Source organism: Aplidium turbinatum, chromosome 13, assembly GCF_918807975.1.
Source record: "Aplidium turbinatum chromosome 13, kaAplTurb1.1, whole genome shotgun sequence".
Lineage (NCBI taxonomy): Eukaryota > Metazoa > Chordata > Ascidiacea > Aplousobranchia > Polyclinidae > Aplidium > Aplidium turbinatum.
In genome coordinates, this window is record NC_137484.1 from 15,024,764 (window position 1) to 15,037,116 (window position 12,353).

Below are 12,353 nucleotides of genomic sequence, written 5' to 3' on the forward strand. Positions count from 1 at the left end.
ACTCGTAGCCACGTGTTGCGTAATCTTCACGTAGCCTGCTTGATGTTACGCGAGTATCATGCTTGTGACAAAAACAATCATTTTCTTCGCAATACTGTATTGGTTCACCTCTTGCTTTACGTTGACTTGAAGCGAAAACCAATGATCAAAAAAAGATTTAAACGTCCGTTCAAATTACATTTATTTGCAGTAAGTAATGTAACCAGGGAGTCGAACCGAACCCGAACCGGATTTTTGTAAACCGGTTTTGGTGCGATTTTGTCTGAACCTTAACCGGAACTGAACCGAAAATTTGAGTTAGCTTAAACCCTAACCGAACCCGAACCGGTTGAAAAAAGCGGTTCACTCCAGCATTACGTCATTGTTCGCATTGTGGTAAGTGAAGTTGTACGTAGCATGTTGTTATCTTGGAGGCCACATTGTACGGATGAATATAGCCTATTCTGTAACACACGATCCACTATCATCGATGCTTTGGAGAGGAATTTTTTGAGGTAAACAACTTCTGTTCTGTGACATCATAGACAATATAGTTTGATTGTAACTTACAAGTGCAACAAAGGCAAGTTAATTGAGCAAAGCAGTGTTGAGATCAGTGTTGCCAACCTTGCGGCTTTCACGCTCAATTGGGCTAGTTAGTAGTTGGGCAATAGTAGGCCTAGGCCTAATTTTATCGGACCCGAACCGGAACTTATAAAACCGGTTTTAAGTTTCTTCGAACCTGAACCGGAACTGAACCAAATTTTGAAACAATCTTTGAACCAGAACCGGACCCGAACCGGAAAAATCAAACGGTTCGACTCCCTGAATGTAACCTAAATGGGGTGGCTGCCACCCCGCCACAGCGGTTACGGGGTGGCGTGGCCACCCCGTAACCTCGTAAGTCGGCGCCAGTGGATAGCCCCACGGATAGAAGTCGGGGGTTGAGGTCTGGGGAATGGGGGACCACTCAGGGTCTCTGCGGTGGCTGATTAGGCGGTCTGGGAACTTCTCATCCAACCACGCCAGGGTGACATTAGCAGTGTGGGGGGTGGCACCATCTTGCTGGAACCATTGCTCTGCTCTTAGGAACGGGCTTCTTTCTCTGGCTCTGTTTCTACGCCCCAGAGCGGTCCAGAACTGCTGGAGGACCACAAGGTAACGCTCCTTGTTGACGGTGACTGCGTTCTCATTTTCATCTTCGAACCAGATTGGGCCAATGATGCCATGTTTTGAAATTGCAACCCAGGCAGTGCATCTGACTGAGTGCAGGGGCCTCTGTAGCACTTCAGCAGGAGGAGAGGTGCCCCAGAACACATTGTTTTTACTGTTGACATACCCATACAGGGTGAAATGAGCCTCGTCAGAGAACCAGAGGTTGTCAAGGAAGTCAGGGTCCTCTTGGACGATGTCCATGAACCACTGGCACATGATAACTCGCTTAGCCTTGTCTGCATCAGTAAGTTTATGCTTTATCTGGATCCTGTATGGATAGAGTTTCAAATCTTCCTCCAGAATCCTCTGTACAGAGGACCGGGTCAGACCAAGCATTTGGGCCCGTTTACGGATCGATTTCTTTGGACTTCTCCCAACAGAGTCCCTAACTGCAGCAATGTTCTCTGGAGTCCTAGCTGTCTTTTTTCTCCCATTTTTTGGTGTTGTAGGCATTGTCTGGTTGTTGTGAAGTGATCCAGTAGCTTGAAACTTTTTGACCCAATAAAAAACGAGTGGTTTTGATGGAAATTTGTTGAAGTCATACTTTTGCCTGAATTTTGACTGCACTTTTTTGTACGATTTTGACTCCAAATACAAAGTCACACAGAAAATTTTCTCTTCTTTGGTGTACTTCATCCTTGCAGATCTAAATTTGTTATGGGCTAATTTAGTTAAATCTGAAAAAGAATGAAAAAAGCATTAAAATTGACAAAGTTATGCAAGGTTATACGGGTTAAAAGTTTTGTGAGACACCCTGTATATAAAATTCTGTTTAAAGGGGCAAGCACACTAAAGTAGTAATTTTGCAGCTTCATGTCATCAGTTTATCAGTATGTATTACTACTTGATTTTAAGCTAATCAAGATTAGGCTACCCAACCCTGAAGCTGGAGCAGATAAAATTTTTGTAGCTCCGACTCCACAGACATTTAAAAAAAGGCTCCAGCTCCAGAAAAAATGCTTGGCTCCACAGCCCTGAATGTTGCTGCAATAAATTTCAATCTTGTTGTTCGTTTTTGATGTGATTATGTGCTTTTTGTGTTATGGTAGTGTTTAAAATGTTTGTTTTCTGACTGATATTTCAAAATGTTGGTGTAGACAAGCATCAAAGGAGTACATTGGACATTGTAGTAGTGTTGATGGTTTCATACAGTGTGTACCAAAAATGTATCTACCTTTTTGTGTGCTCAGTACTCATGTCCTTGTAATAATAAAAAATGGACAGAAGTTATTGTTGCACTTGTTAACATATTGGGTTTGGTTCCTTTGAAGCTGAAGCAAAAAAATATATCAGTTAATGAAAATCAAGAGATGCGTTTATTTTTTTGTTACACACTGTAGATAAGGTTTGTTTAAATGTAGAAAAGTGGCAGTTGGGACCTCGAAACCATGGAGTTGAGAAAAAAATTTCACATGTGGTCATAACTACTTATTTCCCGACAAAAAACAATGGTTTCACTATAGGTTGTAAAAAACCGTACACCCTATTACAGTTACACATCCCTTGACTTACACAATTACACATGCTTTAATGTTGAAAGTTTTACAAAGTAATGTATGTTGTCGCGTACATTGCTGGTTGAGGTTGTGCTGTTTAAAAATATGTCGTACATTGGTAAAAGCAAAATCAAATCTCCAACTCTTACAAAAGCATTAAGTTGAAACGGAGATTAATGCGGAATTCCATATCATAGCACTGCGCAACCTCGACAACTGACACAAGAAATAACTAAGTCTCGTGTCATTCAAATTTGCGGTGTTTGAGCCACGTCATAATGTCGTGGATCGCTCTGTGGATGCTGTAATTTGTTTTAATTTTTTTTTTTGGTTTAAATTGCAGAGCAGGAATAGATTGGGTACTTCTCTTCAGCTTTGTGTCATGTAGTACGGTTATTCATACATTTTCTTTTCTTTTTCAGTTCGTGTGAAAACAGATAATGGATATATGTATTTTATGTACAACCCCCTCACCGGCCAGTCTGACTACGAAGAGGAATTTTTTGATGATTCAAGTTACAAAAGATCTGGCAGTTATAATAATAAATGTAATGCATTTTTTTTCTTCATGCTGGTGTCATAACACTTACTTTTCATATCTGACCACAAAATTAACATACAACATACCGGTACCGTATTGTGTCTGTATTTTTGCTTTGCAATACTTTTTGAGAAAAATAACTTCTTACAGATATGTAATTTAATGTTGACTTTGCATTGAACTGATGCTTTTCAACTGAAAGTTGTATACTTTGTTACTTGATACTCGTATACTTTGTTTTCAGTGACTTACGGTAGCAAATGGGATGATGAAGCAAAAGTTGTCGAAATTAATCACAAGGAATTTAAAGAAATGCAAGCAGTAAGCGTTGCAGCTACTTGGATTCATGCGTGTACCACTTACAGTGCAAAACAAATCAAACTGACTTTACTTACTTCTGGCATAGAGTGTCGTCACTTTAATGGCTTAGGCTAAGCCAGAAAATGTTTGCATTTCTTCGTACGTTTGTTTGCATAGCCTGTAGGTTTTATTGTGTAATAACAGCTTTGCCTTAACAACCGTGTTGTGTTTTGAATGAAAAGTAGCAAGAAAACAGCAATGACTGATATACGTCTTGCAGTCATGATTTCCATTTTGCCTCTGATAGTAATGTAAAAAAAATATAGAATGTTTGTTATTGGTGTTCTTTTTGAAAGATAGAGTCTTAAAAATTATACGGATGTTTCTCATTTCGTCATTTTGGAAATGAATAGCTACTTATTTTAACCTGCATTTTGCTGCAACTCATAGTAGACGATCGTTTATGTTGCTTAACATCAATCATACGTGATTTAATAGTTTCAAAACAGGAACATCCACAGTTTTTTTTTCTAAAATCGGTGTTATCTTTGATAGAATGTCATGCTTTTCCTCTCATTTTTACTTTCAGTTCTAGTTCAATGGTAGGCCTGTTTATTTTGTGCCGTATAAAGTATGTGTAACTTTGCAATTAAAGCTGGTGAGATAATCACTTCACTTTTATAACATCATTTGACAATTTTTAAAAAAATGAAAGGAAAAAAGTGGGTAGGCCTAGTAATTTTGTGTAGAGTTTATGCTTGTTAGTCCTTCATTTTAGTTAGGAAGTTATGCAATTTCCTGCTACTCCAAAGTAAATACGATTCGAGTTCACTCAACTTTTCTTCTCAATTGTCCTTACCCAAACAACAAAATTCGTCATTTTTACATTGATTTAACATCTGCTGACGTTGAATTAATGTAAAAATGACGGGTTTTGCTGTCTGGATTGTACAAGAATGCAAACATCAGTTCCTGCTGAGTGCGTTCAATCTGTTACTATTTTTCAGAAGGCGAATAAAAATGCCGAAGAATTGATTAACGAAGAAGATAAAGCTAAAAGAAAAGCCCAAAAGAAAAGAGAGAAACGACTGGTAGGTTGAGGCAGGTCACAGCGGTTTTTTAACGACGATTAGACTTTGTGATAACTCATTAAAAAGAAAATATCGTGAGTGCTGGGACAACTGTCTAAGGTAGTGTTGTCTGCAGTGTGTTTCGGACAAGCTATAAACGCCAACGTCTTTTGCCTAGTTGTAGATGCAAAGCAATGTGAAAATTTTGCACCGTTTGAGCACCTACCAAACCCTCAAATACGTTCATTTTTTATTGGAATTCGTGAAGATCAGTGCTATTCAAATATGAGTATTTTTACATACCAATGCAAAAAGGTTTCACTTTCCAGCCAGCAAAATCCGTCATATTTGTAATGATTCAACGTCTGGGAGATGATCGTATCCGCAGTAAGTCCGACAATCACATTGCCTTTATTTTCAGCGCCAAAGAGAGAAAAAGAAACAAGCAAAGGATATATACGAAAGCGATAATAATTCAAATGAAGCAGATTCGGTCAAGTCGTCCAACCACCAGGAAGAGCTTTTGAAAACTCAATTGCTGTTAGATTCGGAAAATTCTCAAACTGGAAAGGTTGTTAGATTACATGTTTTTTAATTTCAAAGTCATTCATCGTTTTCCTGTGTCTATGTTTCAAATTGCTAAGAGAATAAAACTTTAATTCTGACATTTCATCAATCAAATGTCATTCTCTTTCTCAAATGGATGCTGCAAGGATGTATGGTGTGTAGACGATATAATTTATGAAGTTTTCTCCTTGCGTTAACTGCTTTGTCTAGTTATCATTTGCTTATCCATATATTTGAATATTTTGTATCAGGTATTTAATGTATGGTATTGGTAGTCTGATTTGCAATGAAGAAATTAGCTTCTTTTACAATTTACATGAGAAATTGCATTGTTCAAAATGTAATTCCAGCCGGAAATGTTGTATTCTTTACACTTTTTTTTTAGAAATCTGCAAATGCAAAGAAATTGATCGAAGAAAATAATAAAATAACTAAAGGAAAGTCTTTGAAAACCATGCACAGTGAAACCAACGGGGGTGGCACTCAGGGGGAACGTAATATCGTTCAAGCTCTAAAGAATGGAAATATTAAACAGAAGTCGAAAAAGAAAATCGCACATTCAACAACTAAAGCACCACAGCCTGGATATAATGAGTAAGCGGTTGATTAAGCTTATTTTGTTTTTACTTTAGTGCATGTTTAAGAATGCAACCAGTTAACATTCGATCATGCAGTCTATCAGCTTGAAAACCATTGACAAGCTCGCTTTGAGCACTTTTAAAAAGTTTGAAGACACCAGTAACATAAAATCGTCATAGATTTCTTAAAAAATTACGCAATCAAACACTAAGATGTGCCAACACTAAGATGTGCTATAACTTCAAGTTTAGAGACACAATTGTTGGGGTGTATTGTTCTGTATTGCGCAACTTGAATGGTTGTTGTCGTTTGTGACAACACGGTCACGTGACCTGTAAGCGAAACCCCTTTGCTTTGTGTGGTATCCATAACAAGCGTCTGAATGGATTCCAACAATGCCATATCACGTTGCTTACAAGGTTTTGAAAGTACAACTAAAAATTGCTGCGCAATGTGGTTAGGCTTCTGACGTTGAAATGAAGGGATTTGCGTTTGATTGATTGATTGAATCTTTATCCTCGGACTGGGAAAGCTTCTTGCAGAGCTTAATCCTAGCAGTTACGCATACTTGTAGAATGCAGAGGCTTTGAATCACTGACGCAGGCCTGGTCACCGAGATTGACAGAGTGAAGTTTCCGATTGTTGAAGTCTTATTGCCGGGGAATTATTCCATCCATTAGAAGCCGCTGAATGGAGAGCAGTCCTTAACGTGCGTTGCTCAAGCGCACACCCAGAGAGTCGAACCAGCGCCGCTTGATCTTCAAGCTTCTCTGTTCCAGAAGTCACGCGCTAACCAACTGAGTTAGCGTTTCCCGACCTTCCGCGCATTTTCAACGTCATTATGGTTGATTTCAAATGCTCAAAAAGTGCTTGCGACTTCAACTTAGTGATCAAAATCTGTCTTTGAATCAACGTCAAATAGACATGTTTTGCTAGCAGGGGAACGTTCAGTCTCAGACAGCAAAGCAACCGATTTTTACATTGATTGAATAAAAGTAAAAGGCGGTTGTTTTCCCGTCTGGGGTGCCGGTGTTGTCTTTCATGCAATCGTGTTAATAAAAACTCCTTTTTTTTTAGATCAGGAAAGGATGATGACTCGGATGTGAGTAGACGTTCACGGTTACTATTAAGTATTAATCTATCTTATCTTTTAACATTGTGTACCCAGACTTTGTGATGCTGGTGTTAAAAAATAAAAGACCTCTTGTCAGCTGATGTTTACTCGTTTCAAGAAAACGGCAGTTAGCTTTCGGCTTAAAGTCAACAAACCATCATGGTAATGTTCATTTCCATCTCGGTTTATTTGCTTTAATTATCTTTTAGCAGAAGCGATTGTATGCGCAGTTCAAATATCAGCTGCTATAGCCATCACTAAGTCAATGCTTGGCTTGCTAAATTGTATTGCAGAGGCTTCCGTCCCTTCATTCACAAAGCTACGAAGCTTCAGTTGCTTTCAGGTTGCTTTCTAAATGCAAGGAAGGAATAAATTGAATGAGATTCCTCACCAGGCATTTCGTTTAAAAACATAGTACGCTCTTCTGCGACACCTCGTGATAGTTAATTTCACATCGCATGAACGTAACGTGTTTTGAAGAAAAGAATATTGACCAAAATCAGACGTCCTTTACATTGATTCAACGTCTGCAGACGTTAAATCAATGTAAAAAACGACTGATTTTCTATCTGGAGAAATACGTTCGTGTCAACTTAGAGAAGTATCTTTTTTACGTTGTTTCAACGTCTGGCGACACCAATAGGACAACTTTTGCTAGCGGAGATATCTGGTGCACAGTAGTTTCCACTAAAGTTTTAAAAACTCTTCATTTTTTTACAGGAACCAGGCTGGGATGAGCAAAGTGCCTTCTTCTCCAAAGCGATAAAAAATTCTAAAACGAAAGCCAAGTCTCCGCTTAAAACTACGACGCATCAAAATAATGAATCTTCTTCGTCGAATAGTCATTCTGTAAGGGCTGTCAGTCTTCGGCCAGCAAATTAGTCATAATGTCTGTCAAAAAGTATGAGCACGTTGAATCAATGTAAAAACGGACTGGTTCATTGACTGGGTCTACCCACTTGAACAGCACATCAGTCGTTTTTTTACATTGATTTCACAACAGGCGTTGAAGTTAAATCATCAAGAATCAACGTTAAATTCGACTGATTTGCTGTGTTGGTGTGCCATGATAAGGGCTATCCCTCGTCTTCGAGGATGATGGTCTTCGCAATAAAACGCTAACGATGAGTTCTTATATGGTTCATTTCATGAGTCCAACTCTGGCTTTAAAAGTTTGGTTTCATTTGGGCCATTTAATTTTTTTTGGAAGAATCAATGTAAAAACGACTGGTTTGTTGTTTGGGCATGTTATAGTCTGCTGTTCCATATTCATTGCTGTGACTTACTTAATAGCACAATTGCAATTCAGTACAAGCAATCACAGTGCAAGTACTTTTTGTGTGTGATCACCAACCAGCCAATATAATAAAATCTCTTTACTTGCAGGTAACAGTAACCTCTGAACTGACCAAGACTCCAGACATCATAACGGTGTCTCGTCAATTGGCAGTACAAGGCAATCAGTTGGCTGGACGAGGAGAATATGTTGAGGCAGTGAAACTATTTACAAAAGCAATAGGTCTTTTGAATTCCGATTGCCGATATTTCGGGAATCGTTCATTTTGTTACGACAGATTAGAACAATACGAATGGTAAGTTATGCTGTATTTGATCTTTGTCATCACAGCCACTGCTGATTGTTTGTTTACACTTTGTATTAAAAATAACCTGATAACTTACGTAGTCTTACAATTTACATGTTACTAAATATAACAATATTTTGTCTTATTTCAAAAACCTGATGTTATAGAAGAAATCCGGGCTTAAATTCAAATTTAGCGAAACAAAATTACCCTAAATCAGTTCTCAAGTCCAAGCAGCATGAGAGAAGGCGTATTTTGTTGACATAGGTTTTCAATCATTTTATTCCAAACTGTAACCAAGCAAAAGTTTAAATGTTTGAATTCTTTGTGCAGGGCTTTAGAAGACGCCAACACAGCTATAAATTTGTCATCCGTTTGGGCCAAAGGTTACTTTCGCAAGGGAAGAGCACTGGCCGGTTTAAAGGTGCGTATGAGATGTTTTCTCACAGCCTAGTTCATCCGAGATCATTATTATTATTCATCTTTGTTGACGTTTCACAGTGCAGCTAATCAGATTTGTTGAAAATTTGCAATGTTCCATCTCGCAAATCAGTCCTTTTTTACATTGATTCAATGTCTACAGACGTCAACGTCTACAGAATATAAAAAAGGATTAATTCATGATTTGCTCTTTGGGCCTACACAACGACAGTCGACTTCAACGTTGTTTGTTTGTTTTTCTTTTGCCAAAACTTTTATTTACGTCGATTCTACGTTGCATCACTTTAGCGTATTGTTTGAATACCTGGCTTGTGTTGTTTGCAGCGATACGTAGAAGCTGAAAGTGCGTTTGAAGAAGTGCTGAAGCTTGATAAAAATTGTTTTGACGCCGAGCAAGAACTGCACTATGTTCAGATGAAGCACCTTATGGTAAGGTTCGCAACGTTCAAAGTTGTTAAAATGACGCCATGACGGCAACTTTTGTTAGTTACGTAAGATGTAAGCAACTCGTGGTTCACAAAGCCATTGTATTTTTGCGCTAAAGTGTACCCAGCCTGCGAATTAAACGTTTTTTTACATTGATTTAACGTCTACTCTACAGACGTTTAATCCATGTAACAAACGGTTGATGTGTTAATTATGTGCTTGTTGCTTTATGTTTAATTTAGCGTTACTCTTTGCAGGAATTAAATCAATCATCAAACTGCTTCAAAAATGGCATTTTTTGTTCAGTACCCAGACAGCAAATCACCCATTTTTACATGGAATCAACGTCTGCAGACGTTAACTCAACGTAAAAAAACACAGTTGATTTGCTGTCTGCGTAGTGACGTTTTTCAACCAACTCTTTATCTTTCAGGATATGGGTTTCTCTGAAGAATTGTGCGAAGTGGCGTTACGAAAGCAACAAACAATTCAACTTGCTCTCGATGAGTTATTGTCAGGGGTGCTGGCGCAAACAGAATTAAAGGTACCGACCGTACAATGTTAGTTTTGTAAAAAAAATTGTCCTTGTTTCGTAATAAATTCCAGTTGAAAGTGAATTAAAGGCTTCATTATTGGACGTCGTACGCATCGATATATTGAGGTCCCAGGGTCCGGCATTTCTTTGTAGGGTGGAGCTATTGTCGTTTGCAACGAGCGGAGCTCGCTTCTTCTGTCGCTGATATGTGTTAGTAGTTTTCAATTGTCAACACGGAAGGATATTCGTTTTTTACTCGGCCAGCAATAATTTCCTTGTTTTGTTATTATTGACCTGATCATACATCCACCACTGCTTGCAAATAAGGCTATTTTTATAAGGCTATAATTTAAGCAAATCAGGCTATATTTTATATAAGAAAATGAAATCACTAGAGTCGAAGTAACCTTAACAGCCTGTTTCACCCTTTGTGAGATCATCACAAGGTTTATATTCTCTATTTGTATGTTTAAAAATGTGATGGCATTTCGAATCGTTAAAATATGTTTTTCTTTTACGTGGCGTCCGTAGCTCCTCTTGCGGTCTCTCGGCTCCGCGTTCAAGTGGACGTATGCACACTTTGAACCAATATAAAAAGGACTTACTGGCCGGTTAAGGCAATGAATACAGTTCAGGCCTGACTTTGTGTCTTCTGTGTGTGCTTGTGATCCTTGTTTGATATACTTGCCTTGGTATATAAGCTGTTAAGCATGGTTTTGTTTCAGGATGTTTATGTTTCCGATGAAGAAGATACGAAACTTTTGGAAAAAGAATTAATAAAGAAACAATCGTCTCCTGGAAAAGATGACACGTTTTCAGAAATGTGAGGCCTGTGGTGAAATGATTGACAGTCTCATGTTATGATTTATAACTACCACGTTAGATGTTCATGAGGGTGTATGCAGTAAAAAATTGCCTTTTAAAGCATGCTTAATACTTATGTAACTAAAATACCAACATTTGAATTTTTGAATGGTTAAAGTTTGTATTTTTTATCAGACCTATTTACTTTTCTAGCATTGGCCGCTAATATTTATCCGCAGGACGTTGTCAAAAGTTCTTTGTCTACATTTTCCGGTCAATACTTTGTTCTTACTCCCACTAAATTCTAATGCTCACCATTGGCATTATAATTACCCACACAGCAAAACCCGTCATATTTGTGTTGATTCGACGCTTGTAAACGTTGAATTGATGTAAAAATGACGAATTTTGCTGTCTGGGTACACCTTTTGTGCAACGTTGTTGTGTGCTAGACTAGCTCTGAAAGTCATTTCTATCTTCAGAGACTACAATTCCTTGTGGGTTGGAAATCTTACGCCGTGCGTTACAGAAAAAGCTCTTGATGATTATTTCAGTCAATTCGGTCAGATTAATAGCGTTACTGCGATGTATGTCAGACGCTGTGCGTTTGTCAATTTTGCTACAACGGAAGCAGCAAAGATAGCTCTACTGGCTGGAGATGTAAGTGATTGAACACATTTTATCTGTTTTTACGTAATGTCAATTTACGTTTGCGCCTACACAACGCCTCATATCAGGTTTATGTCTCAACTCCAATGTCTTCGTAAGCAAATGTAGTAGATTCGTTATTGTCTTCGTTCTGATGAAAGAAAGGTAATTGTTGAATTCACTCATTTCCAGGGCTGTGGGGTGGGAGTTGGTGGGGTTTTGGCGTGTCCAGAGTCAGAGTCGTTAAAAAAAAACGGCCGACTCCGGTTTCATAAAAAATGATAAACTATAAAATTTTTGTTTGCAATGCACTTTTTCAAAATATTGTTTCTTATTCTCTGTATTGCGCTCCGAACCTTTACGAAAAAAATAGAAGTGTTGGTTCTTGTCAGTTTTGTGAAAGTCGCCGTTTCAACTTTGATTACAAATTTAATAAACTTAATTTTTTTCTAAATGAAAAAGGATAAAATTTCAGAAAAATTTGACAACCCTCTAAAATCTAGCAACACTGAAGCCGGATTCGGAGTCGGCCTGTTATAAACCGAGGAGTCGGAGTCGTATTCGTATATTTTTCTCCCGACTCCACAACCCTGCTCATTTCACTTGTCTCCACCGATAGTGCAGTCGGTTAGTGCAGGGGTTCTTAACCTTTTTTGTCTCGTTTACCCCTTGCCGAATAAAAAAAGTAAAATTTACCCCCCACCGTTTTGGTGGCCCCTTGTGATGTCATCGTGTCCAGTCAACCATGCGAAGAAATGCAAAACATCTTTTTTTGTCTGGATTTATCTTGACGGGGTCCTGTGAAAAATAATGTCTACTCGAATGACTTTTGTGTTTGCTTTCCACGAACACTTTTGGAGATTCTTGGAACAGTCGTTGAAAGAGCTACTCGCATGTCGTCTTTGGGAACAAAGCGAGATCGATGTTTTGTTTTAATAGTTAACAATGAAGAGAACCCTGCTTCACACAGATAAGTAGTTGGAAAAGGTCTAATAACTTCAAATGCACGATTAGTCAGCGTAGGAAACTCTTCAACTAATCCTCACCAAAACTTG

At 38.3% G+C, this 12,353-nt stretch overlaps 1 protein-coding gene across 2 annotated transcripts in view; it reads left to right on the forward strand.

The window, feature by feature from the left end:
* LOC145782297 (uncharacterized) overlaps nucleotides 1-12,353 on the forward strand; it is a 39,361-nt gene that overhangs the window by 23,110 nt on the left and 3,898 nt on the right. For both annotated transcript variants that reach the window (XM_082594085.1, XM_082594084.1), the window contains exons 4-16: nucleotides 3,113-3,238; nucleotides 3,476-3,552; nucleotides 4,539-4,622; nucleotides 5,023-5,172; nucleotides 5,554-5,762; nucleotides 6,825-6,849; nucleotides 7,582-7,710; nucleotides 8,248-8,453; nucleotides 8,778-8,868; nucleotides 9,210-9,314; nucleotides 9,745-9,855; nucleotides 10,572-10,669; nucleotides 11,133-11,310. In XM_082594085.1, coding sequence (XP_082450211.1) covers nucleotides 3,113-3,238; nucleotides 3,476-3,552; nucleotides 4,539-4,622; nucleotides 5,023-5,172; nucleotides 5,554-5,762; nucleotides 6,825-6,849; nucleotides 7,582-7,710; nucleotides 8,248-8,453; nucleotides 8,778-8,868; nucleotides 9,210-9,314; nucleotides 9,745-9,855; nucleotides 10,572-10,669; nucleotides 11,133-11,310 — 1,589 coding nt within the window. The remainder of the gene's footprint in view (nucleotides 1-3,112; nucleotides 3,239-3,475; nucleotides 3,553-4,538; nucleotides 4,623-5,022; nucleotides 5,173-5,553; nucleotides 5,763-6,824; nucleotides 6,850-7,581; nucleotides 7,711-8,247; nucleotides 8,454-8,777; nucleotides 8,869-9,209; nucleotides 9,315-9,744; nucleotides 9,856-10,571; nucleotides 10,670-11,132; nucleotides 11,311-12,353) is intronic.